Genomic DNA, 27694 nt, shown 5'->3' with positions numbered 1-27694 from the left:
ATTAACGCTCAAAGCATTCGCCTGTGTGTTGCTTACACCAATAAATTATTGTAATAGATATAATTTTATTAAAATATGATGTAACTTTTTAAGCAATTTTATTATTGTGTTTATAATATTTATGTATTATATTTATGTAAAAAATCGAATACATTCGTTATGCGTTTCACACCCAAACCATGGCTACTTCCGTTCAAGTCGTTAGATTTAATTACCAATTAACTGAGCACAAAAGCGATGTGTAAATGGCCATGTCCTACCGCAACTTAAGCGACCAACTTTTCACCCGCTGGGCAGGACACAAACATTCCATCAGCCAGTCATTGACATATATCATGGAATCCAATCGGGTCCAGTCCTCCTCCCGTATATAAGAGCCTCCGGCTGGAGCGATTGCGAACAGTTGGGCGTTGGGAGTGGGTCAGCATGCATGTCCAGGAACTGCTCTTCGTGGCCGCGATCCTAATGCCCCAATGCCTGAGGGCATTGCGCTACAGCCAGGGAACTGGCGACGAGAACTGCGAGACTCTGAAGTCGGAGATCCACTTGATCAAGGAGGAGTTCGACGAGCTGGGCAGGATGCAGAGGACCTGCAACGCCGACGTCATCGTCAACAAATGCGAGGGATTGTGCAACAGCCAGGTGCAGCCATCGGTGATAACGCCCACGGGGTTTCTGAAAGTAAGTCTCAATCCTGCCTCTATTTAGTAGGGAACTATAAGGTACTATGTGTTCTAGGAGTGCTACTGCTGCCGCGAAAGCTTCCTCAAGGAAAAGGTCATCACCCTAACCCACTGCTATGACCCGGACGGAACCCGCTTGACCTCTCCGGAAATGGGCAGCATGGACATTCGTCTCCGGGAGCCCACTGAGTGCAAGTGCTTCAAATGTGGCGATTTCACACGTTAATGCCACACATTTCACAATATACTCATATGCTGTCTGCATCCATTCGTTTTAGTTGGAGAGTGTAATTCTTTTAGTATATTTTCTAATTGAGCCCCACACTAATTTAGATCTTGTAAATTCTTGAATTTTACGTTATGATAAGGACACACCTTCTTAATAGGAACACGTAAATCCAAAATCCTAACTTCATTCAAATAAATATTTCATCAATGTCTATTCAAAAATGAGAAAAGCACCATTCCTAATATAATAAATAAATATATTTGAAGGAAATAATTCATTATTTTGACCTTTTCTAGTTTAATTTATGCCTAAAGTGGATATTTGTGTGTGTTCAAATTACAACTCCGGAGTGATAGGTACTCATGATAACTGGCTACTATTTCAGGCAATATTGTGTGTATAGATATGCAGAAAGCCGAAGGCTAACAAACATCTGTTTGATTGAAAATACAGCACATAATTCGCTGAGAGGCACTTGCGTTACTCCATGAATGCATGAACTTTGATTTTCCCAAAAATATGCAATGCAATCCTGATTCGGAAAATGTTTGACATATCACTGGAGGCCAAAAATTGATTGTAACCAAAATGGAATACATCACTCGTCCTCTGCCAGGCACTTTGAATGGCCATGTAAATGGCAACGAGCATATTGACTTTTTGGCCCAGCCTGGCTACCAAATTAACTCATTTAGTGCGAGGGTCCGGCACTCACAATTGCACTCTTAATATTTATGTTGGCATCTGTGCGGGACATGATGCTTAACCACCCGGAAACTCGTCCCGCAAACGTAATAATCAGGCATAAACTGCACTAAAGATGAAAACAGCTTTCTGCTTGTTAATTTTCATCATTATTTTCCCTATTCCTCCTTTTTATTATATTTTATTTCAGACATGCGAGTGAGTACGCAGCTGAGTTGATTAAAGCCCCCAGTGAATGGAGGCCAGGGCGGGCAGAACATCGACTAATTGTAAATTGGAGCGGCTTGGAACGGAACACGCTCGGTTTGGGGCTAAATTATAATTTCATGTTCACAAGCACATTTGCACGCACTGTAATTTACTTAAGCATTTTTCCACTGCGCCCCATATACTTACTGCTCAGCTGGATGTGATCTCCACCGGTCGGTCCTGAGTTGCCGCCTTTCGTTCGTGTGTGCGAAACTCATAATTTAGTTGACACGCCCATTAACATCAGGCCGCGGTGATCTTCCAGAGCTGCTGAGCTCCACATCCACATATCCACATCCAAGATTCCTCCATTCGCCCGAGGAGTAGAAAGGGGGGCCCTGGGTGGCATCGCGCGTCAGTGGCTCCATCAACAGCAACGTGCCGACACAATATAAATTATATATTTATATTTATAACATACATCGAGCGCAACTTAAACCATTTTCTCGGCAAATCTTGCATCCCGGATGGAGTCACGTAGAAGCGGTGAGCAAAAAACTACCTGGGATCAGAGGATCACTCAAAACTTTTAACATTTCATTAGGGTAATCAAATTATACAGTCCGTAAGCGAACGGGTTTCCACAACAACACAATTACTGCTCCATTGCAGGTGCTGAATAACTCATTTAGCTTCACTCGAAGATCACCTGGGATGTGTGGATCGATTTGAGCCATTCATTTAAGAACAAGTGCGAAAATGATTTGAAACTAAAGTGGGATCTTAAGTTATCAAGATAAAAGAATGATTCTGTACTGGATAACGACCAAAAAATGGTCATTTTTGGAAAATATTGTGTAGATTATTCAAGCCGATCGATAAATACGCCAATAAATTTCACTCACTGGCCACATTTGTGAGCTAATCGAACGCATGCGTCGTGTTAAATAAATTGCTGCATATTTATAAGTTATAAATTAAACGCAGACCACGAAAGGCAGGCAACGTTAAGTTGCTATATTCTTCCGAGTCACTTTGATGATAATTAATGAATGTTAATTAATAACAAATTTGAGACTCACAAAAAAGGGGGACAAAGAATATAAACATTTACTTGAATGCTACTTTATTGTTATTGTTGCTGGTTGCTGCTGGTTATCGCTTATACAATATCTAACATACTTTTTGTGTTAAAACGCGTTAATATTGGCAATTATTTTTCATCATTTCGAATTCATTATTTCTGCTCCATTCGCATTTGCATAAAAACGCAATTAATTTGATTGTTTGTCATTCGGTGAATTATATTTCTGTTTGTTTTTATTGAAAGCTCAAGGCGAAATGTAAACAACAAAGATTTTGTCGAACGGAAAAATGCTTTTAGTGTCAAGACACACTGCCGTATTAGCTCTCAACCCTCAGACACAATCAGCCCACATTAATGGCCAAAAGACAAGAAGGCGTGACATCATTGATTGGCTTTATCTTCAAAGGTATTTCTGTGGCTCTTTTCAGATCTCTTTGTCCACCTATAGCTTTATGCCTAACAAGAAGATCGCTTCGCTTTCTGATTGAAATTTATGTGGTGTTTATTATAACTATAGTTTAGCCTAATGCCATTTGACATCTGTGGACAATACCATAACGAATATTTTATGGATTTGGCTCAGCTAATTAATAAATAGGTGAAACACAACAGAAGGAGCTGAAATGTTATTTTTCTCTGATACTTTTACAAAAGGAAAATGTATTATCATCTTACATAATTCATGGCACCCAAGCTAAAATTCTGTAGAACAACATATCCATGCCATTTATAATAGCTGTCCTCTATCCTTAATTTTTCCCCTGTTTAGAGTATTCAGGAAGCAGCATTGTGGCAGCTTCCGCCCAGAAGCTCGCATATATCATATTTCAGTTAGAAGCGGCAGAAATTCAGAGTGCTGTGAGCTAGGGTGGACCAAATGCGAGGTGCAAGGGTTCACCTGTCAGAGAGCAAAAGCCCAGCGAAGCGCAAAGCGTTTTTGCATTTTGCATTAAATTTATGATTTTTACAGCTGACATTTGTTTTCGGGCGCCTTTTCCTCCTCGCAGCAACTGTGTGACTCTCGTTTCCCCGCCACCAGTCGCATGTGCGTAGGGCATAACATGTAACAAGGCAACAGCCACAACAACAGTCACGGCAACAACAGTAACAACAACAACCCGGCACGACAGCAACATATTTTTTGCGACTAGCAACTGCAACTGAATCAGCATAGGCGCCACATGTGAAACCGAAGATCGACTTGCTAATGCTCTAACAAAAATCTTGATACTAACAAAGTAAAATACTTATTACCATTAAGGGAACTTCTGAACAGCGAAAGTATAACTATACTTAATAACTTAAGTGGATTTTATATTTATATAATATTTATATTTATGTAATAGGCTCATGAAAATAAAACCAACTGTAAATAATATTAACTACCCTCAGTAAGGGTATTACAAAAAACAGAGGTAGCAGCAGCTGTCATAAGATAAAAATGTGCCCGCGCCTGCATTTTGCATATGCAACTGCAACCGTTGCAGGTTGCCAGTTGCGTGGCATGGGACGTGAGGGGAGTGGGCCAGCAGGGCAACATGCAACATATTCTAATGCGTTGCGACATCAAGTGACAGCAACGGCGACAGTTGCTGTTGCCGCATGAGAGGCGGCGACAGGCGACAGCAGCAAAGATGAAGAGAGCACCAGCAGCAGGAAAAAGTGTGCACGTGAAAAGCGGACTGCATTTTCCCGGGCATGCAAATGAACTGCAATTATGATAAACGCCGCCAGTTGACCGGATGTGGGCAACTAAAGTAAAACTGGCCCAGGACCGGGACACCTTTTGCATCGCGAAGATTGCGCAATTAATATAATGGACAATAAAAATGAGATGCTTAGAGTTAGCAAAGAGAAGGAAATTAAAATGCTTGTCGGCTTGTCGGACAAACAGAAAACATGTTGTAATCAACCAGGAGGGAAATGTTCTTCTTAAATTTATTAAAAAAAATGTCACACAAAACATTTTACCATTTTTACCGAACACAATCTAAAGACGCAGCTTAGCTACACTTTACCGCTTAAAGCTCTTCGCTCCTTTTGAAAACAATTTTGAAAAGTAAAGTATATTAAATTGAAGACAGCATATGCTGCCTGCTGGCCTATGGCTTTTAGATTTTTTCATTTTCAAACCTTTTTTCTGAGCTGCACACACTTCTACATGAAGAAAGCGAAGCCCCTTTGGCACATTACTCATACGCCCCAGTGGTCAAATTTATGAACTCACCAGCGCACTTGAGGCCACGACAAACGAGCTGAAAAAAAAAACACAAAACCCTACAAACACACACTCCTGACATCCATGTACAAACACAGTGGGTAAGTGCATTTGTATGTTTATTGGAGAGCAAAGTATAAGTACGGGGCTAGTAAAGCAGCTTGTAAAATATGCCAAGGGTTAAAAAGTGTGCAGCATATAATTCAAACACATATACGAGTACAGCGGGAAAGTCGCCCGGAAAATATGGCCAGGATGAGCAGGCCACCAAGGAGCAACGGTAAGTAAGTAAGGTATAGAACAAGGCATTAGGATGGCGACCAGCGCAGGATACCAGTTGGCATCGTCATGCGGCACCAACTCGGAAAAGAACCAACGATCATCCAACGTGGGCCAAATCGGAAAAGCAAACGGGGTAAGTAGTCATGCGGATAAGCAAACGAACATGGAAAACGGTATTGGAAAGTATGCATGGACGTCAGAGCCGAGCAGCCGTGGTCATATGCCAGATCATATTTAATGTAATGCACAGATCTTCATGTCAATTCATGTCATCGATATCATCGTTTTTTTGCATTAATTTTATCTAAAAAAACATAAGAGCGAGAGCATCTGAGGTACAGCACACAACTGGCAGCACTGCGGATAATTACATATGCATTTTGGTTTATTTGTATAGCTTCCAACAAAGAAACGCATTAATATTGTTTAACTACTGTTTAATATTTAAATGAAACAAGTATCTAGACTTTAATTACAGGGAGAGCTGAAAGCATTGCATACTTATTGACACCCTTACAAGTAACATCAAAGCAAATACACATCTGTAGTTTTCCCGACATATGAGTGGAAGCTGAATGAGGAACTTTTTCTAAGCCCATTGTCACAACTCAAATTATTCCCGAGACATGCCGCAAACTAACAAGCACTCAACCACTTTGGTGACCATTTTGTGTTACTAAAAGGGCTTTTCCGGTCACATGTGCCGCCCCCTCGTCCTCCGCCACCCCCTGTGAACCGCATAAATGAACTGCTAAAATGCTAACAAAAGCCCGAAACGGAAACGACCCCCGCACCGTGAAAAACGCACCCCTGCTTATTTGTCTGTTGGGGATATTCGCTTGGGCGCGGCAGACAAACTGGTACAAAAAAAGGGATATGGGCAAACCCGGTTCTCTATTATAATTTCCTTTTTTCAGTCCGCTTGTGGGTTTTGTAATGTGTTGTGGCCACAAAATACTGTTAGCCACTTAATTTTGCGGTTCACCCAGAGAGCGAGAGCGATATATACTTTTTGTGTGGTTAATTGAAACTCGATTGTTTTGTGTTAGACCAGAAATGAGTCTATTAAGTCCGAAAATGAAACTAAAACCATATTGTGAAACAATAGGAAGCTATAAAACGTTTGACTCTGTCCGCCATTAAAGTGGCATCTAAATAAACATTTTATGGTTTTTGAAAGGCGAAACTTTCAAAAGCTTCTTAATGAACACGACAAAAATCCACAATGGAGGGGCGCATTTTATGAGAGCATCACCAAAAATGCTCCAAGAAGGCGTGGAGCAGCAGTGGCAGCTGTCAATATATGGCCAAAATATGTAAATTATCGATTGTTAATTCAAAGCGCCACGATTAGTATAATTGTGTATTTCTCTTCCAAATCCTAAACTTTTTTATGCCGCAAAGCTGGAGCAACATTTCGTCTTTTGAATATTTAACCAATTGCGTGGTCTTGGCTGTGTTTTTACGACCTTTTTAGCCTTTTACGATGATGCGGCCCCAATAGAGCAATTTAACCAGAGATTATGACTCTTATATTTGATTTCTTTAATTGTCTCAGCATGGGAGCTGTGAATCAGATATTTAGCTGCTTATTAAACAACAGTAGAAATTTAAGCAACAAAAATGAATTACACAAATTCTTGTAGTGTTAAGCTACAAGGATATTATTATTGAGCACGAGAAGAATTTCTAGCATTTCTAGAATTCTAGAATTTCTAGAATTTCTAATGGTGCAAATTTATCAACATTATTTTTTGATTTCCATCAATGTAATTTAATAGGGCCTCATTTAAAAAAACACTTTATTTATAGCCGCTAAATGAGTTTTGAGAATTATTGATTCCAGTGTGCAAAATGGGTGAAAAGTGCGTCTCAGACATTTCCCGTCTTTATTTGCAACATGAGATTTTCGCCAGCTGTTTTCTGTTTACTGTGGGGAAAACTCTCTCTCTCCGAAGTGAGGAAAATGCACCGAATCGTGTTCTCTCCATGTAAATGCCTCCCTCCTTGGGTCTCTATTGCTCTAAATCACATTTTCTCGGCTTGCAGCTTTTAACACATACCCCACCCCTCCTCACTCACTCACACACACTAGCTCCCCGACAAGCGCCACACACACGCCCACCTGCTCGTAAACAATTATGGCCGACGCCGTTGCGCTCTCCACACGCACACAGGCGCCATGGCTGCACACACATGTGTGGAAATAAATTCCCCACAAAACACTGCGAAACAACAGCAACAGCAACAAAATTACCCAAAATGGCTACACAGAAGCGGCGATCGCCCAATGAGCGTGTTGGTGTCGGTGTGCCCAGCGTAGTGTGTGAGTGTTGCCTCTATTTTTAATTTCATACATTTTATTTATACATTTGTGGAATTCTTCAATGTAGCTACAAACGAAAACACAACGATTTTAAAAGATAAACGGTCCAACTGGGCGTATACGCAATTTCAAAGACCTATTGCTTGATCTTAGTGGAAAGTCACTTGTGGCAAATCCCAAATCTTTTACTACTATAGGAATGTGAAAGATTTATTTTAATGTTATTTAAAAGTTGTTTAGAAGTATTAAAAAAATGTTGGTTATTTTAAATGTTTGTTACTTTAATTAATATCAATAAAATTTCAATCAGTAAATATACATTTTCAAAAATATCCAGAAATTTCCTTTAGTTCCCATTGTCAACACTGCTTTTCCCTCGAAAAGTACCCATCTACTACTAACCGCCAATTCTACTGCGCTTTTTGGCTCTCCGCTCCCACGCCAAATTCGCTGCCTCAGCAAAAAGCATGCGCGCTCAGCAAAGAGCGCAGAACTGAAAACTTTTGCTCTCGTGCCCCAACTACTGGGCTCTTTCGCTCTCGCTGCCCAAGAAAAGGGGAGCGCATGGCCTCGGACAACAACAAAAGCACACTTGTTGAAAACGAAAACGGCCACAAACAACAAAGAGCGAACTGGTTTTCATGCGAGCGCGAAACTACTGAGCTGCGAGAGAGCCGTTTGGAGAGTGGGGGTGACACGAGAAGAGCGAAAAGGAGCGTGCACGTCATGTTGTTTATAGATTTTTAGTCGAATTTCGTTATTTCACGTTTAAAGTTCGTACGTGCGCTGAACGGACGGACTGTGACGACCGGAGTGTTGTGTTGTGAGTGCGAAAGCGTAAAATTGGCCAGGCGGATACACATGCACTTCCCCCAAACGCAAAAATAAGTAAAAAAAAAAAAAGAAAAAGTTGAAAAAAATAGAAGGAAAAAGTCCGCACAATCGCCTATTTTTTAAATCGTTTTCGAGTGATCTTTGTGCTTTATCAAAATTAGACTGAGTTCAAAACCAAGTATACATGTGAAACAAAATAACAAAATTAGCTCAGTAAATAGCAAACTTTTGGATAACCCCACGTTCCCGGAACCATCTAATAACGTACGTGCCTCATCATAAAACGCGCCCTCAACGAGGCATTCGAGCGAAACCACTAACCAAAAACGGCCAAGCCAAAGAAATACATAAATAAAGTATATCTAACAAAAGGGAAAACCATTAATGAATACATTGTAAAAGCCCATGCGTGAATCAAACATAAATATACATATGCAGGCCAGCAAAGAAAGTAATGTGTAAATTCTTTTTTACACACATATCGTGTGCACATATAAATACTAAATACCGCTGAGGCAATTATAATACTTAATGAATTTATTGCACAATTAAAGCGAAGCCAGCACAACAACACAACAATAACAACAACAAATTAATATGCCGCTGGCGTGAAAGTCACAACTCGACGCATGAGAAATCCCCCCTGCGCCACAGCACTGAATTATTAATGAAATCGAATTACAAACAAAGCCCAGCGAGCATCAGCAATAACGATTGCGAATCGAAATCGGAATCGGAATAAATAATAAAAGGCAAACAAGAAATACAAAAACAAAAAAAAAAAACAATAATATATTATCATAAATAAGTACTCACATCAACGAGAGCCGCGAAACGTGGACGGCTTAATCAGCGAAAAGTCAGGCAGCTGGAAAATATTTCAGGCAAGGCGCAGGCGCCGCTTTTCACACGAGTTGGCAGCACACGCCACATAAATTGGCATTTGCCGTTAAGCGCGCTGCCGTACTTTGCGGTCGGGACAAAAGCAACAACCACAACAGCGACAACCACTCAACAACAACAGCAAAAACAACCACAACAACCACTCAACACCTCCACCGAACCACCAAAGAAAAGCCGTCAAAGTGGATTTAACAAATTATAATAAAATGCTGCAATCCAGCAATCATCATTATTTAAGACCGGATTATATGACAGCTGCAGCTGCCCCAACAGCGGTAAGCCCATCTCTTTTGTCTCATTTTTGGGGTTTGGGGATAATTCGCAAGGTGTTTTATTCGGCAATCGGAAATTTATTGCGTTTGTATGAACATAGGGCTTATCGCTTAATACAGCTCATTGATTAATGCGATTGCTTTTTTAGTGAGCTCGTTTAGCTGTCTAATATTGGAAGTAATGATAATTGATATCTGATGGATACCTAGCAACTTTTAAATGAAACATAAAACTAATGGTTGTAATATATGTACATTTTTTTGATTATGTTAAGAGTTAAAAAATGTATTAAAAAATTTACAAGCTTTGGAAAAAACGACGTACATTTCATACCTAATTGTTTTCGCATTCTTCACGCTCTCTATGGAGCACATTACATTACTTGGGTGTTCCGATCGCTAAGCAGAACCAATCTTGTTATGGCTAAAGATACGGATTACTGAATATATGAATAAGGGAAATGCCAGAATCGTCATGAATAACACAGATCATAGCAATAACACCCAATTCGCTACGTTCGATTATAAGACTAGCAGCTATGAATAACAAACTATCGACATTTCAGACATCGGAAATAGATTGCCGAGCCATATTTCATAAATAATAAAAATGTCGACCGTGAAGCACTCGCCACTGGCGAAATATCCAAAACGAACAACCTCCTCCAAACTTACAGAAGACTTTGGGCCATGTGCATTGCTAGCACTTTCTGGGGAGGGGGAGGGAAAAAGGGAAATAGCGAATTCACAATCGTAAAACGATAAATTCTGCAATATCTGCACATAAAACTTATTTATTTTTGTTCATATTGAACTATGTAAATCTGCAGCCGAGCTGCCTCCGTCTGAAAGTGTTTAGAGAGTCGAGTGCACCTCTGGAAATTGTATCTAAATTTATGGCGCGCCAAATTTGAATTTATAATGACAGAAAACAAATGCCATTTCGCACACTTACACACACAGGCACACCAGGCACACACACACCCGTAGTTCGAGGAACTATGGCAGTTAATCAGAGTCAAAGTTGTTGTGCTCCCCATTTCCCCCACTCACTTTATCCAAACTATCTCTCTTCGAACTGCCGTGAGACTCATAAATTTTCATTTTAATTTGTTCAGCGCATTTTGTTCGTAAAGAACGGAAGCAGTTTATGGCACCAGCACGATGAGTACATTCATTAACTGGGTAATTTGAAATAGCGTTTTCGGAGCTTACGTGATTTACTGATTTCGGGGGAGAGCCCATATTGGTCGTGTGAAAGCTTTTCGGTGGCGCAAATGAGGCAAAACCCATAAATCAACGGATCGTATCTGAATACGAGGCCCGTGATGAACTGGTTCCGGTGCCAAGTGACTGACAGATTCTGCGAGTCTAGGATTCATGTCTGTGAAGAGATGAGGCTTAAAGTAATGAGATGCACAAAAGTGGAAAAATATTTCCTTTTCACTACCAATACTTTTCTATTTTAAAGACTCAAGTTCTTTTAGTTAATTTATGTTTACGTGTCTGTCGGTAACTGACTAGCCTTCTTCTTCAGCGCTTTATCTGCGATATTATCTGCGAATATATAAATTATTCAATGATTAATGGCAGCTGCTTATAATTAATTATAATAAAATCAAATAAACTAAGCCTGACAGCTGTCAGTGTCATCATTTGTATATCTTTTATGTGGCGCCCCATAAAAGCTGAGACAGAGACCGAGACAGAGACAGAGACAGAAAGAGAAACTGAAACAGAAAGAGAGATCTTCAAAGTGACTGTTGATAATTTGCTGTCACACGTTGAAAAATTACAAAACTTTTCGCCCGAAAAAGGCAGCGGCGTCGCAAAATGGAAATAAATGCGACCGGAGCTATCTGTTGGGCAATAACTCAAAATCTGAAAACTGAAAACTGAAATCTGAAATGTGAACGTGAAAGTCAGCTTCGGTTCCAGTTCCATGTCAGAGCTTAACATGAGCTCAAGACCAGTCAGTCAGTCAGTCGGATAGCAAGACATTCAGACACTCGGACAGTTAAACTGACAGAGCAGCAGAAAAAGGTAAATAAAGTGCAAATGTCAGCTGACCGCAAACATCATTAATATAATTAAATGTGTCAGTCAAGCGGCCATTTATGCAGTCCGACGTTCATTTCAGTTAACCACAGGCTGCTTGCCAGCCAACGTTTTGGCTTGGTTTGGTTTGGTTTGGGCCACCAAATAAACCCAACACAACTGCTCGGATCTGGCAGTTAAAGTGTGCGCTTGACATAACGGCTCTGTCTCAGGCTTTTCCCCTGCGAATTTTCCCCCAATGGGCCGGGGACGGCCATTCTTTGGGCCTTGTGCTTGCGTGTGGCTCTAATTAAAGTGTCATCAACAGCTGAAATGCCGGGCTACAACAAATGAGTCGAGTAGAGTTGCCCCAACGTGTTATGCTGGTGATAAATTGCCATGTCTAGAGCTGTCATGTTAATTTTTTGTACTCGCACACAAATAATAGTTTTTGTCCAAAGTGTTAATTAATTCTTGGAACATTTTAAATATGTGAAATGCCAGGCAGACAACCGACGTACAAGATGTACAGCGAAATTGTTATGGCACTCTAATTGGGGTTGGGCTGGGTTAAAAGTCAATTTACACGAGGTGTATACATTTGGCAAAGCCATTTGGATGCTTAGCAATACAGATAGTAAGATATATAGTAAGATAGTATGCTAGAAATACAGGAAGTTCATAAAATTCCGCCTGAATAAAACTGATTGTTCCATTTTAAGCCTACTTCTTATTTGCTTCTTATCAGCATTTGTAAATAAAGTATTAGTCACGCTTGTGCACAATATACTATGCACTAATCAAATCAAAATGCCCAATAAATTCCAACAAATCAATCAATCGATCAGTCTAACAATAGCTTCGCTTGTTAAAATTGCAATGGGACCGAATTTGGTATAGATTATCTGCGAAACACTTGGGTTCGCGGAGAGATAAGAAACCGATTAGGAACAGACTTAAAAAGTATACAGTCACTGGATCGATATCTGTGGCAGTTCATTAATAAATTTATGACATTTTATGGTGAGGCCATAAATTTAACGATCCAATTTCGTTAATAAGCAACTATAAATATAGAGTATGAAATAGAAAGAGCCATAAAACTTGAACAGCAGCGTCCAGCACAATGTTTCCGTTTCGCACAAACAATATTACTGCCGTTTAGGGGCACAATCAAACGGCATTTATCAGTTAAAACTCGGCCCCATCGAATCGTGCTGGCAACACCTCCGAAACCCCTTGCAATTCAAAACTGTAGTCATAACCATTCACGGCAAATATCATTTTGAAAACTAAATGCTTGCGTATGTACAAATTGAATGGGTGAAACTCAATGAATTCATTTAAATGCACGCGAGGCGGCAACTATGATAATGAATTGCAATCGCCGCTTTAACCGCAAAATAATAACCCGTTTTTTATGTATTTTTTTTTCTCCATAGAGTTAAGTCGCGGCATTACAAATTATGGCCCGAGATAATCGATTTGGGGGAAGGGGAAGGGGGCTAAGAGGAAAGGCGAATGTGGGTTATAAAACAGTCAAAGTCAATAATCGTAAAATGCTCCAACAAATTAACCAATAAATTCATATAGAAGTAATCAAATTAATGTGCCCGCTGATAACTGTCAATTGCATTATCACCATCGCCATTAACAGCATCATGAGATGTGTCACAAACTTAATTGTACGAATAAACGGGTTGCGCCAGGTTTTAAGTATATGCACAAAACTCACTCAGTACCTTCGTGTTATTTTAGAATACAAAAGAATTGCATGTCATATATATCGATATTTAAAATGTATTTATTGCTACTTAAAAAAGATTCCGTTTAAAAGGTTTCGGTACTTGCCGCCCCATAACGACCTTAATTATGTCCAAGCACATGCTTATGAACATGTCGCCATGTGACAAAGGGGTTTTACTTTAAGCATTTTCCCAAATTGGTTTTAAAGCCGAGGCGCAGAGTGAAAAAATCCCATAATTCCCACATGTCCAGCGAAACGCTTGACCGTTACGGCGGCATTCTTAATGCCCTGGTAATCTGGTGAAAATTAAATGGGTTTCAAATGGTATCAATCATTAAGTTGGTTACGGGGCGTATGAGTGATTGGCTTAAGATTGTGTATAAATATTAATCAACTGGTCGCCCAAATGCTCATTCACCAAGACCCCCAAAACAGATCACTGGAAAAAAGGGGGCTTTCACAGCTCAACAAAACATTTGATACTAAGTGCACACAAATTGCTTTTGAAGGTCTGAAATTCTAAAGAAACGCAAGCCATTCAAGAATGTTCATATTTATGGGTTTCTCTGTAAAAGGCAGCCAGAGGGGGCTCATAAAAAGTGTATTTAAAGAAGTAGGCTAAAATGTAAGGCTGATAAGCCCACAAAGCGGTCAAAGTGGCGCCCTTTTTGGGCTTCGATTGGGCAGCGACAATTTCAATCAAATCAAACCGCTGAATGGGCGGAAAACAAATAAACAATCAATCTCAATCACATCAATTATGCGCTGAAACAACTTGTGAGCTATCAAAGCCCTCTCTTATCATCGGGTATTCCGTTTATTTCCGTTGGCCGCCGTTGGTAGACACTTTTTTCGGCTGTATTTGTATTTTTTTATTTATTCTATCGCGATGTTAATCATTTTAATTGGCGCCACTTGAACGAGTCGCACTCTGTGTGAGTGTCTGATTGGTGTCCATTAATTTTGTGGCAGTCATTTGAAAGCGTTTCAAATTACTTTTCGTGTTGCAAGCTGGTCTCAATTTACGGCGAGCAACGAAAGTGAAAGTGACTTTCGACCGATTGCGATACAGAAATTATGGCCCGGTCGTCACACGGCGCAACAATAGACCAAAAGAAATTAAATTGCTCATAAGTAATCTTCAGATTTAAATATTTACAGCTCGCCTTTAAAGCGGTGCTACTTTTTAGGATACACCAAAAATGATTTGCATATAACATTTTATTAAATTTATAGTTTTGCTTACTAATAAATGAAATTAGATGTGTTCGTTTAGGATAGAAGCAGACTGATTATTATTATTTTTTGTTTGCCCCGAAAAATTGAATTCAAGCCTTCAAAGGCGACTGACACTTGGCAGAAATGTTATCCCTACTTTGTTTAATTTTGTTTCTGGGCACAAAAAACAATGAAATATGCCCCATCAACAAAAGAGGCGGAAAAGTTCATTTAAATACAAACTGACATGTGTCAAAGTGACACTTTTTGATTGCTATTCGGTTACAAATTTCTAGTTCTTCTTGGCTTTCGTTTTTCTTTCGCTTTGTTGTCTTTCGACTGCCGTTGACACTTTCCCCAACCCCACACCCATATAGACAGGCAGTACTTGTGACACTTCAAGGCAAAAATGGCAAGGTTGAAATATACAAAACGAAAATAAAAGAAAACGCATAGGGAAAATAAAACGAATTAAAGACGCTGTCACAGTTTTTACTTTCCAATGACTTGAATGTCATGTCAAATGTCAAGCTACAAAAACATTCGTTTGACTTACGCAGGGAAATGCTGCTGACAGCCACCACGAACATTGGCAATCGTTCACATCAACGATCCACATGCAGTGTGTTTGATTATGATCATGTGTCAAAAATGCTGAATAAATGCACAGCGTTTCTATTGGGGAACATTGGGGAACGTTTGAATAACAAATCAATCTGGAACAGTAATTATAAACATTTGTTGTTCGACTTGCATCCAAGCCAGAGCTAATACATTTTCATGGACTTTGAAGGGGGGGAAAAGCTGGGTAGAAAAAGGGTAGGAAGTGCATCGAGTTGTTACAGAACAATGCGATGCACATCTCACGCCTCCCGCAGTTTTCCCAGGCTCGCCTTGTGCGTTATCACGTGTCGAATATCTTGCGCCGAACAAAGGCTTTCCACACTTTTCGTGTGGGTAGCATCTTTATCGAGGGAATCGGGAAAATCGAGGGAACTAAGGGGGCCTGCCTATTCAAATTAGCCGAGCGAGTGTTGCGAATAAAATGTACCTACTGCAATTCATTTATTCAGCTGTCTCCGCTGTCTTTTTGGCTTGTCGCCCTGTCATTTCGGCGTATTTTTGCGAATAAAAAATGCAACAAAATGTGCACAGTTTTTTCTCCTTTTTTTCAGTTTCTTTGGCTTATCGCAGCGAAATAATCTAACGAAGGGGTTGATACCCCGCCCGCTTCTCCCGCTAAAACCCCTTTCCACTGCCGTGTGTTGTTGGTTGCACTGCTCGCGTTATTTGGCTCTATTTGCATATTTTCGCATTTTATTATGCAGACAGGCAGAAGGCTTTACAGGGGGCAGGGGGAGGGAGCGAGAGCGAAGAGGCGTCAGCACGTCATTCAGCCGTACTCCCTGTCTCTGTTGCTCCCCTCGAAAATCCAGCTGCTTCAGTTTCGTTTTTTGGAATAGACAGGCCAAGTGCATTTTTTATTCGCGAATTGTATATGCACTGAGGAAAATGAAAAATTTAAATTTTATATAAATTTAACACGAGATCTTGAGTATTCTCTGTTAGGTTTTAAACATAACTACAAAATTCAGAACCCTTTTGAAATATTATTTTAGGCCAACATCTTTTCAGCGATCTAATGCTGTAGTTAGATTTACACAACATTTTCCTAAAACATACTTTTTGTGCACTGGTCAGGAGATGGGGAGATGGGTTAACAGCTGTGCAACACAAAGCTGTCAGTTTGGCAGAAACGGCGCGAAGTGCTAAAATAGTGGAAGATCCCACTCTCCATCTATCTCCCTCTGCCCCCTTAGCGCCGTCTCTTTCGTGCTGTCAGAGTTGACTGGCAACGGAAGTGCAACAACAATTTGTTTTCCTTTACCGAGCTTTCAGTTAGTCGTTTCTGTAACGGTATCTATTGCATATGTACAGTGAAGCATGGCTAATCTGGCACCGAAGCTAATTTAAAATAATGTTTAAATACATCATTTTTTATGTACAAAAGAAACAACCAAAAAATTTAAATTTTCACCCAAATAACAAGCAAAAAACAGCCACCAGAAGTTAAGAATATTAGAACGACAAAAATCCACTTAATGGTGTTGTTAAAAAAACGCAATTCAAGCACGCAAGGGAAGCCGGTAAAATGAATTATGCCAAACACGAGGAGGCTGCAAATGCAGATGAAAACATAATCAGAAGAGGGCGGGGCAAGGAGGGCGTGGCAGGAAGAAGGGCGGGATGCTGACAACACTTGTCAACGCAACTGTAGAGCGGCATAATTATAAATAACACGTAATTAACGCGATGCCAAATGCGAATGACACCTCCGAACGAACATTTTGTGAGTCTGGGCGGGGTGTGATCCACATCTTCTGGCTCATCGTCAGCGGCATACACTCGGAGAATTTTAATCGTTCTTGCAATTTTATATACTATGCGGATTTGAGATTTTATACGGGGGATACAGTGAAACGGCAAGACTTAAGGAAAGTGAATAAGCAAGAGTTTACTTATGAAACAGAATGTTTTCTTTCTGCAAAGACGGCTGCCTAAAAGTTGGCTTAAGCCTTTGCTTTTAAGTCTGGACATTCGGAAATCTTGTTAAGATGTATGTATTTAAAAAATTGAAGGGGAATAGAGACTAGTTCTAGGACTTTTCGGACCGTGTAGCACCCCGAACCACCCCGCAGCTCGTCGGCCATTTGGCATTTTGACAGGCGAGCCAAGGCAACAGCCAGTTGACAGCCAACAATGCCAGTGAGACACCAATAATGCTGCAGTTGCAGTGGACTGAAATAATAAAGTGTCGTTGGGTTCATTATGCGATCGCGATGGCGGCGAGTGCATCGGGCGGGGAGGGGTGGAAATTTCATTAACGCTGACAACTTGAAATGCTAATTATTGTCAAATTAATTTAGTCAGCTGTCAGCTTAAAGATTTTTCTTAATAAAAATAAAATCGAGAAAAAATGAGCGACAAAAACGGCGCGGATCAGTCGGAAAGTAGGAATTAATGAATGCCGCATGTGGGCACAGGCATTCAATTCACTTGACAGCAATGACAGACACCTTTTGCTTGGTTTTATGCTAATTTGCCAGGCCAACAGCTGCCACACAGCACACCACAGCACACAGGCGCAAATAAATGCGAATTCCTCTAAATGGGGGAATAAAATATCGAAATTATTGTTCGTGATGAACAACAAAGATTTGTGGTGAAATAATCGGCGCTCGGTGCGGGAATGCTACATTGAAATTCTGTGAACCCCCCATGATCCATTTTTAAGGTGCTAAACTGTAGGCATACACTTTACTCGACTAATGAGATTGCCAGAACTTAAGTATTCCATTCAAATGACCTAATGATTACTATACCTTTCTAAATAGATTGATTTGGTATATAGGCATGTTAGAAAAATAAATAATATATTTGAACAACTTATGATAATCTCAAAAAAATCTCAATAAAGTGATGTTATTAATAGCACTAAAAATTCTAAGCAATCCTAATGCGAGACATTCTGTCCACAAAAAAAGATAATGCCAAGAAAATAAGATAATCTAAGCCGAGTCATTCCGAAAGAATCCGAAAAGTAAATAATTGCGTATCCTGATAATAACAATGATTCGCGTTTGCATAACCCTCACAGCTGTTAATTCCATATTTATTTACGCATATGTATACTTTGTTTTTTGAATACCATATAAAGCCAGTGTTTTTTTTATTGCGGGAGGAAGTACAGCCCGTCATAAAGTAACGCCCACGTTGACGCATTCCATCACAGCGCTGGACAGACGATGGCAGGTGACAGGCGCACGTTGCGTATGATTGATAAACACGTTGTCCAAATTAAGGATACACACATACACAGATAGAGATGGCGAGAATTGAAAAAATAAACACCATTAGGCTGAGACAGCTGCGCTAATCCAAGAGCAACCTTGAGAGGCCTTATTTTTGAGTCGTATTTTATTTGTATACGCTGTGTTTTGCTGCTCTGCTGCCACATGAGTGATGAGCGGTATAATGGAATATGCCAATTGGCGTTGACATCAATAGCAGGAAAAAAAATGTGTACATCGCCAGAGGGAAGTGAGATTAAGTGATAGATCTGCAAACGAGCATTGCCTTGTTAATGTTTTTCCCATTCTGTGGCAATTAACTTTGGTAGAGGCTACGGGGTTAATGGCATTGCGTATACGCACTGTTTTACCCACAGGCTTTAATTTAGTACCTAGAAAAGTGGGAATGTTAGGTCTAAATGATGTTTTATCTAGGAAACAAACAATCCATCCTTGGCATAAATAAATAAATAAATCCATGTAAAAGTTATTTTCCGTGCCATTGTTATAAATGAGAAGTTATAGTCCACGTGTTCAGTCGGGAAATTTCGCTTACGTCAACCCAAAGGGTTGAAACTATTTTAAGCGCCTAAATATTTATGCTCATCCCCTAATTACTGTAATCGCATTTGTTTCCTAATTTGAGTCACCCACCTGGGCAGCCAAATAAGCCACACCTGACAAAAGATAGAAAAAAAACTCGCTATGCAAATAAAAAGGCCAGAAACAACAAAGTAATTTGCACAGCTACACCAAAAATAAAAACAACTAAGATAGGTATACAAAAAATGCTGGTAAAGAAAAACGAAGTGAGGAATGCGGCGACGAAAAACAAATGTTTGCATACACAGCTCTGGAAGCCAAAACGAAAAAAGGCCAACAGCGGAAAATGCAGCAGCAGCAGCAGCAGCAGCAGCGAAGCTATAACAACTGCCAACTGAAAACTAAATAGACACGTAATGTCGACAAAAGTCTGACATGAAATCTAACAGAGAAACAAGACACGACCCCAGTCAAGTTTTCCAAGAGACCCCGCCGAGTGGGGCCACTGCAAATGAAAGAAAGAGTGACACATGAAAATGGCATTAATGTGTCACTCAAAGTGCACCCAGTGCAGCAGCAACTGCAGCAGCAGCAGCAAGCCACTGTGACAATTGCAATGATATGGCTGACAGTTGGGACTCAGACTCATGCAACGTCTGAAATTGCAACATTGTCTAACGCCAAGTGCTCTTCACGGGCAGTGGCAACTCTATGCCACGCCAGGCATTGCCACATGCCACATGGATATAGTCGGCTAGTCGGCTAGTCGAACAGTCGGCTTTTTTAGTGCCAGGGATGGCCTCGTCGGATCTCGGCTTTATTTGCCATTTGTTCACTCTGTTGGCCCGCGTTTGACAGTCAAATGACGCTGTCGGTTGTCAATATGACAAGTGTCAGTTGTGCGGCAGTTGACAGTTAATGTGACAGGGTTTTGTGTTTCTCCCATTGTGCCGTGCCGGCTGAAAATAAACCAACAGGCATATTGAATTGCAGTTGTGGTCGCACTGGCCGGGCCGTCTACATATCTACTATACATGTGGTAGGACCTACGGACTATGGACTACGGACTACGGACCTACGGTGCGGAAAGGGGTTACGGTTGAGCGGAGGGTCTAATCATTTGTGACCTTTAAGCATGTGCTTTGGTTTCCTAAGGGGTGAGGCCACCCTGAAAACAAATGGTTGTAATCGTTTAACATTATTGTCTTTTTGACAAGCAATTTAATTTATTGAGGGTTTGAAAAAGGTTAAACAGCTTGATCATTATAATTAAAATGTATAACTAATAAACCATCTAATAATAGGATTGTTGGGGAGTCTTAAACTATTTGGTTTTAAAATTATTAGGTTTGCATAAATAAAGAGTACATATATGGTAGTAGTTTTTGGCAGCTACTTAATCCTTAATGTAAGCGAATTTAAAAATAAAAAAAAAAGCGATCAGTTAGTTGTTCAAACTTCTATATTCATGCCGCCCAGCTCACAGTATTAAAACTCTAGATGAATCATTTAATTCAACTTGGGCGCAAGGCTCTTAATATTTTTATAGCCATTTATGCAAATTTCTCATATACATTTATATTTGTTCCTCTTTCACCACAACCACGCCAAAATTTATTATCGCCCGAAAACGAAGAAAAAATCGTATATAAATAAGCGTACACAAAAAGGTGTTAACAGGCGGAATGATATAATATACATGCATAATATGTATAACGACAGAGTACCCACTCCCAGTGTCAGGGTCTTCAGAATACGCGATGTGGGGCAGAAAGAGGAGGGGCCGAGTAAGAAAGGGAAAAAAATACAAAGTCTGCATAAAGTTTTATACCATTTTTATCGCTTATTTTATAATTCTCCAGCAAAACTGCAAGGGCGTCTTAAAAAACTGAGTCAGGAGTTGGAATGGGTTGGGTTGGGTTGGTTTTGGGTTACGAATGGGAGGAAAGGTCTGCTGAAGACGTTGCCGTTGGCTTATGCAAAACGTTGTCGACGATGGCGGCGGCACACAATTTCCGCTTTTTATGCTTATCCTGTAATTCATATTTATAGCAGCTATTTCTGTATCGTAATGTGAGCGAGGGAAGGAAATTTCCTGAGCCGCTGAATCTTTGAAAATTGCATTTTACAAAATATGGCCGGCAAAAATGTGAAAGAATGTGAAAGAAGAAAGAGTCGTTGTGGCACGATAAATCTCGAAATCCATTTTAGATAACTTTTATTGCTGTTTACTAGCACATAATTCAAGTATATGAAATTAAAGCTACTTTGCTTTAATAACCCTGACGATAACCCTCGTAAAAAAGCAACTCAAGTGTACACTCTTCCGCTTGCTTCTTTTCAAAACATTAAACCTTTCGGCAGGGTGTTCAAAGTAAATCGATCAAAAGATTCAGTTTGATAAACTGTCAGACCGAAGTCAAGCATTCGTCTTGTCTCTTACCAACTTTCGTTGTCTGCATGACTTCCCTTGCAACACCTCGAATTAAACGTACCCCCCACTTGGCTGTCATGTCATCGTTTTACCAATAAAAAAACAAAACAAAAAAAGAAGTGAAACACACAAAGTTTCAACATTTTGTTTGTCATATTAACATAAAGTATGCTTTTTCAAGGGCTCTTCGAGTGCGTGAGCCATACACTTTGCCTTCGACCCCCGATCAACCCAAAAGCTTCGCGTGCCGCTTTTATTTGTTTATAATTTACTTTACTTTTATTTGCCAGAGACTCTTTTATTGTTCCAACTTTACGTGCGATGATGACTTAAGTATGTCGACGTGTCATACTTCTCAAATGCTGAGTGTTTTCAATGGGCTGGCGGGGAAGTGGCTTGGGGCTCTATAAAATAGTTTGACACATTTAGCTTTTCTTGTTAATTTGTATAATACTTGAGGCATTTGTTAGTGACACTTGTGTGAAATGCCAAGCAAATAACTTGTATGGCGTGATGATGAATGGTGTTTCTATTTTTGTTTTGGCCAAGATCTTGGATAAATTGGATCAATTAGACAGCCTTGGTAATCGGTGGCTTTGCTTACCAGTCTTACAGACAAGGAAGTGCTCTTGCTAAGAAAAATTCAAACACTATAAAAGTCGGACAACAGATCATTTGCTCTGCCTGTGGCCAACTTAACACACCTTTACTATTAAATTAGCATATAAAAATATGTACACAGACGATAATAAATCAAATCAAATCATGACAGCTGAGTGTGTTTAGTCGAAAGTGTCTAATTAAATTATACGCATTTAACAAGCGGCTGTGACTTGATTGTGCAAAGGCATAACTAAATGCATTTCAGTTGAGGTTTCATTTCCAACTTGCTCAGCCATGACTACTGCTGTTGTCGTAGTCACTTGTTTTTTATTGCCATACTCAGGTTGTTGTTTGTTTACCTTGTTAGTGTCGATGTTTTGAATACACATTTTTCACAAGGTGTAACATTTTAATTATCACAATACCCATAATTTATACGTATATATTACGTTTTTTTTGTTTGGTTTTCGGTTTTCGTTTTCCATTGGCTTTTAAGAGCTAATTAAGTGTTAAAAACTAGTATTTTGCTCGGGCGGATATTCTAAAGTTTTAGCATGTTCATAAAAAAGCATTGAAGACCGCTTAGTAAACAGTTTTGATAGGCCTAGTTACACTACAGCAGAAGTTGATTTGTTTAATTACCCCCACATGGCCTCAATTATTATGTGAACAGGTCAGACACAGAGTAATAATACCATTTCGAATCGCACATATAAATAAAATATATCTACGTTTTATGAAGCTATTGTCCACTCATAAATTAAACAAGCCCCATATGGGCCCTTCTATCTACGCACACGTATACGTACGTGTACGTATGTACGTAGCTTGGGGTTGGGAAATATTTATAAACTAAATCACAAACAAAGCACAAAATGTGCGACACGAATATGCGTAATACCGAAAATCAATACGGAAACTTTATCAACATGATAATAAATTATGACTAATTGTGCTAAAAACGAGACGGAATATAGTGAGTTTCGCCCCTCTGTTTGCGCCAATAATTAATAAAGTCTTGATGGGGAGGATTGGACTGTGGGGGTTCTTTGGCATGCCCACATAAAATTCAAATCAAATTTGTATAAAGTATGATAGGGGTGGCTATAGGTTGACTAAGACTATACTCTGTAATACTTGATACAAAAAAATATATTTATAGCAAGCACTTTAAGTACCCATACCTAACAATTCAAACATACCATATTTGAAAATTGAAGTATAGTAACAAGTGGAACATCCTTGAAGTTTTTTTTTATTTATTTAACCATCTGCTGTGGCCTGTTGAATTATTACTATAAAGCCTCATCGTCCTCGCCACTGAATTATCCCCTTGCATAAAAATGAATGTTACTCCTTTCATGAGCACACACAAGCACTCTGATTACAGGGCATCCAAAGTACTCTTAAGTACCGATAAGAAATTCTGCCATTTTTACAATAGTATCATAATAATTTATGGCGGCCCATTGAGTGTTATAAAAGCTTCAATATTTTGTAGTTTACGACTTGCGCCAGTTGGGCATAAGCGTAATTACGCTCTCGTATATTCGTATATACAGACTTGCCACAAACAAGCCGAGTGAGTGTACGTCATTATATTCAATGTGGCTGCGAGTGCCAGTGTGAGTGTTAGTGTGAGTGTGAGTGTGAGTGTGAGTGCTCGTTGTAGTTGGGCGATGAGTTATGAACGTTCAACTCTCGCCTCAGTTTCGGGTTTTCCCTTTCCGCTTCCACGCCGTCTGCTTCTTCTTCCTCCGTTGGCCATAATTTATGGCATGCGGCGAAATGGATTTTATTGCAAAAACCGTGTTTCGTGTTTATGGCACAAACTGTGAGTGGGCAATATTCATTTCATTTATGTACACTTATAACTACGATCGACTGTAATTTCAGCTTTTGTCGGCACTCGTTCGATACCCCTTTGTACTACTCAATCGGTAATTTTCACTCGTATAGCTCTAAATGCTGATATATACGATCGCCTTTATGGGCCAACTAGTTATATATAGTATGGATATAATTGCACATACAGTCATAAAAGGAAGACCTCATTTGATAAGCAATGAGTGTAGAGCCATCTATAATTAGTTTAAGTTGAAGTTATCATATCATAGCGATATCCTAACTACAATCTTTAAAAGAGTCGATCACCTACAGTCGAATGCATGAAAGATAGTTTTTGGTACTAACATTTCATTTATTGGATAAAATCAATCTAAAATTGGATTATATAAAGATTGCCTATCTTTTTATTACCAAAATCCCCTAAAAGTGGTTCATTTAATAATAGAACTTTCTTCACTGCCCACATAACTACCTAAAACTCAACCCGTTTAAGCAACCAGCACTACTCACATAACTTTGGCACTCTTTTATTGCACAATATATAACGAATGGCTAATAATTTCATTAGCCTAATTGCTCATTTGGAAATGGCCATAAAACCTGATGAGCGCTGATTAAATGTTATTAACATTAGCTGTGCACATAACTGCAGAAAACGAGTAAGATGGATCGACTTGGTCGTCAAAGCCCACTATATTAAGTACTTTAATTTATGATAACCAGAATCTGAATAGGTTGATTTCGGAACTTATGAATTGTTTTTATTTATACAGATAAAAAGTCAATCCAAAAAATGATGTCAACTGCAGGAAACGCCCCTAGTTTTTATTTGTACCCTTGGGCCAAATAACAAACACTCCCAAGGGCGTAGTTAGATTTTTTCCGACACCACATTGCAATATTTATGTATTTCTATATCTTTCCGTTCGACTCTTTTTGGCAAACATTTTAATGGCCTCATAATTCCCTTTATTATGCTGTGGGATTATAGATATTTACGACCATGGCCCTGTTATTTATGTCGCCTGAAAGAAAGGAGCATGAAGCCGAGTTGCACGAGCATTTCAAGATCGCACCAGTTTTGTGGCGAAAGATAAGGATCTGGGCCAGAGTCAGCAAAGAAGTGTTTGCCGAACAAAGTAGAGGTGGAGTAAAAGACAATGAGGACGCGATCTTATCTTTGGGGCACAAAACGCACGATATTGTACTCGTACACAAATTTAACCAAGTTTTTGCTTTTTTTTTCTTCTTTCACCCAGCAGCTGGACAACAAAAGCAGTCCGTTGGCGCTATTGGCCCAAACATGCAGCGCCATTGGGGCGGATACCACAAACCCCAAGCTGCTGGCGGCCAACATCGAGAAGTCCACAAAGCAACTGCAGCACCAGTCCAAAGGCTCGAGCGGATCGGGTGGATCCGGCTCCTTTGGCCTCGGCCAGCAGGCATCAATGGATGGCAGTGCACGCGATAAATCCTCGCCGGTTAGCAGTCATTCATCCAGCGTTAGCACCGGTTCCGTGGAGCAGCAGCAATTGCCTCCCGCCCATGGCGGCAGCAGCAAACCGACACCGACCACATTCAAGCCCTACGAGCCGAACAACAACATCAGCAACATAACCACAGCCGCCGATTGCGGCGCCACAAATCTCAGTAGCAACAACACCGGTGCCCAGCAGCGGGTTAAGACCCCCAAATCTACGGCGAACATGAACGGCGGTGGACAGCGCTGCGACTCGAACCAAAGTGCCAGCTCGCAGCACCGGGAATCGCCCACAGCAGCCTCAGGCTCACTGAGAAGGACCCCCACCTCGGGACTGGCCGGTGGTGTGCATCATAATGGCAGTCCCGGCCTGCCGCCCACCGCCTCCTCGACGCCCGGCCGCAGCAATTCCAAGGAGTCGGCCGCCATGCACAGTCCCAGTGCAGCGGCAGCGGCTGCGGCGGCTGCCCAAATCGCCAGCTCCAATCGCCTGCAGGAAGCCGCCCTCGCCGCCGCCAAGGAGGCCAACTATGTGAAGGCCCTGCACGCGGCCAGCCAGCAAGGATCCGCCTCAGCCGCAGCAGCTGCTGCATCCTATTATCCGCCCGGTAAGTGCCATCTGGGATTGTGGGCGGGTGGGATTAGGTGAACCTAGGCAAGCTAGAAGGGCATCCCAAGATAGAAGCTTGGAAATGTGCTGGAATTTTAAATGTTGCTGATAAATATTCTCAAAAGTATTCTCTGGGATAAATATAACAAATTTTATAAGCACGAGCAAGAAATTCAGGGTGCTGACTAGAAGTATAACTAAGAAACTGCAAGTTTGGTTTAAATAAGAGAAATATGTTTCGCAATAGTTTAGTATTACTCTGGAGCCTTGTACCTAATCAGTTCTGTTAGATCATACTGCAGCAGTTGCTAAAACAAATTTCTCTACGATTCCGTTGCAGGTTATGGCAGCCCCTATTCCATGGACTTGATGACCGCCAGCTCGTTGATGTCGCCACACCACGCCATGTTCAAGGCGTCGGCGATGAATCCGTATCTGAACTACGCCCGGATGAAGGGGCTGACGGAGCAGTCGATGATGGCGGCCACGCCGAACGTGTGCCGTGATCCCTACTGCACCGGATGTCCGGCCAGTCCGCACTACATCAACAAGGCGGCGGGGCAGCCGTGTCCGGCGGGATGTCCGCAGTGCGAGGGCGGTGGCGGCGGCGGAGGTGGTGCATCCAAGTCCAGCGGCAGCCAGGGCGGAGCGGGTGGATCCTCGAGTGCGGCAGCAGCGGCGGCGGCGGCAGCTGCCTCCTCGTACCACGCCCAGTTGGCCGCCCTGGCCGCCGCCTCCCAGATGCCGTACGTGTGCTCGTGGATCGGCAGTGATGCCGCGTACTGTGGCAAGCGATTCGGCACCTCCGACGACCTGTTCCAGCATCTGCGCACCCACACGGCCTCCGTGCCGGATGCGGTACTGAGTGCAGCGGCCGCCGGCGGCATACCGCCCAATCATCCGCTTTTCCAGCGCACCTACCCCACCCCGCCGCTAAGTCCGCTGTCGGCGGCCCGCTATCATCCGTACGGAAAGCCTTCGATGCTGCCGCCCTCGCTGGCGCCACCCGGAATGCCCGGACTGCCACCGCATCCGGCGCTGGCCCAGTACTTTGCGCCGTACTCGTTATACGGGCCCAGGATGGGATCTTCGCATCCGTAGTAGGCGGCTGATTGAATCGCACCATGCGAAAGTTCGGCCTTCAGTCAAACCCATCATTTCTCTTGAGTCGTCGTCGTATCTCTATGTGTTTTTGGTGTATATGTATGACTCACTCGTGAAACGAAAAGCTAGTGATCTAATGTACTGTAGTTACATACAAATGTGTTTACAATTTAGCTTAAGGAGTCTCTAGCGTCTAGATATAAATATGTATATCTAAATATCGATGATATATTACATAGTGCAGCACATCAAATATCGCTCGTCCTTGTGTGTCTGTGTGTTTTGTGGTTGCTACTAAACGCATACGGTAATTTTAATTTAATTTATTCTATTCAAGCGAAACGATTACGGAATTAACGAAATGAAAAGATTGTCCAAAAACTAAAAGTTGTAAAATTCTTGTAAAATATATGAGTAACTGCTAAATATTAATTCTATACATATGCCTAAACATAAATGTGTAATTATGAACAATATTTTAATGTTCAATT

General features: G+C 40.9%; 2 protein-coding genes across 3 annotated transcripts; both read left to right on the top strand.

The window, feature by feature from the left end:
- Positions 1-426: 426 nt before the first annotated feature.
- LOC120452964 (partner of bursicon) lies at positions 427-968 on the top strand. The gene is made up of 2 exons (XM_039637460.1): positions 427-681; positions 739-968. The coding sequence occupies exons 1-2, from the start codon at positions 427-429 to the stop codon at positions 907-909; spliced, it is 426 nt and encodes a 141-aa protein (XP_039493394.1). The 3' UTR covers positions 910-968.
- Positions 969-8471: 7503 nt separating this feature from the next.
- Positions 8472-27694, top strand: LOC120456806 (zinc finger protein Elbow). 2 transcript variants are annotated; one of them, XM_039643856.2, is made up of 3 exons: positions 8472-9731; positions 25272-26097; positions 26440-27694. In XM_039643856.2, exons 1-3 carry the CDS (start codon positions 9663-9665, stop codon positions 27198-27200), a joined length of 1656 nt encoding a protein of 551 aa, XP_039499790.1. In that variant the 5' UTR covers positions 8472-9662; the 3' UTR covers positions 27201-27694. The 2 variants fall into 2 exon arrangements, with proteins under 2 accessions (XP_039499790.1, XP_039499781.1); XM_039643847.2 differs by having other exon boundaries at positions 25269-26097.

This window comes from Drosophila santomea, chromosome 2L (genome assembly GCF_016746245.2).
Source record: "Drosophila santomea strain STO CAGO 1482 chromosome 2L, Prin_Dsan_1.1, whole genome shotgun sequence".
In the NCBI taxonomy this organism is placed as follows: Eukaryota; Metazoa; Arthropoda; class Insecta; order Diptera; family Drosophilidae; genus Drosophila; species Drosophila santomea.
This window is presented reverse-complemented; position numbering and strand designations above follow the sequence as displayed.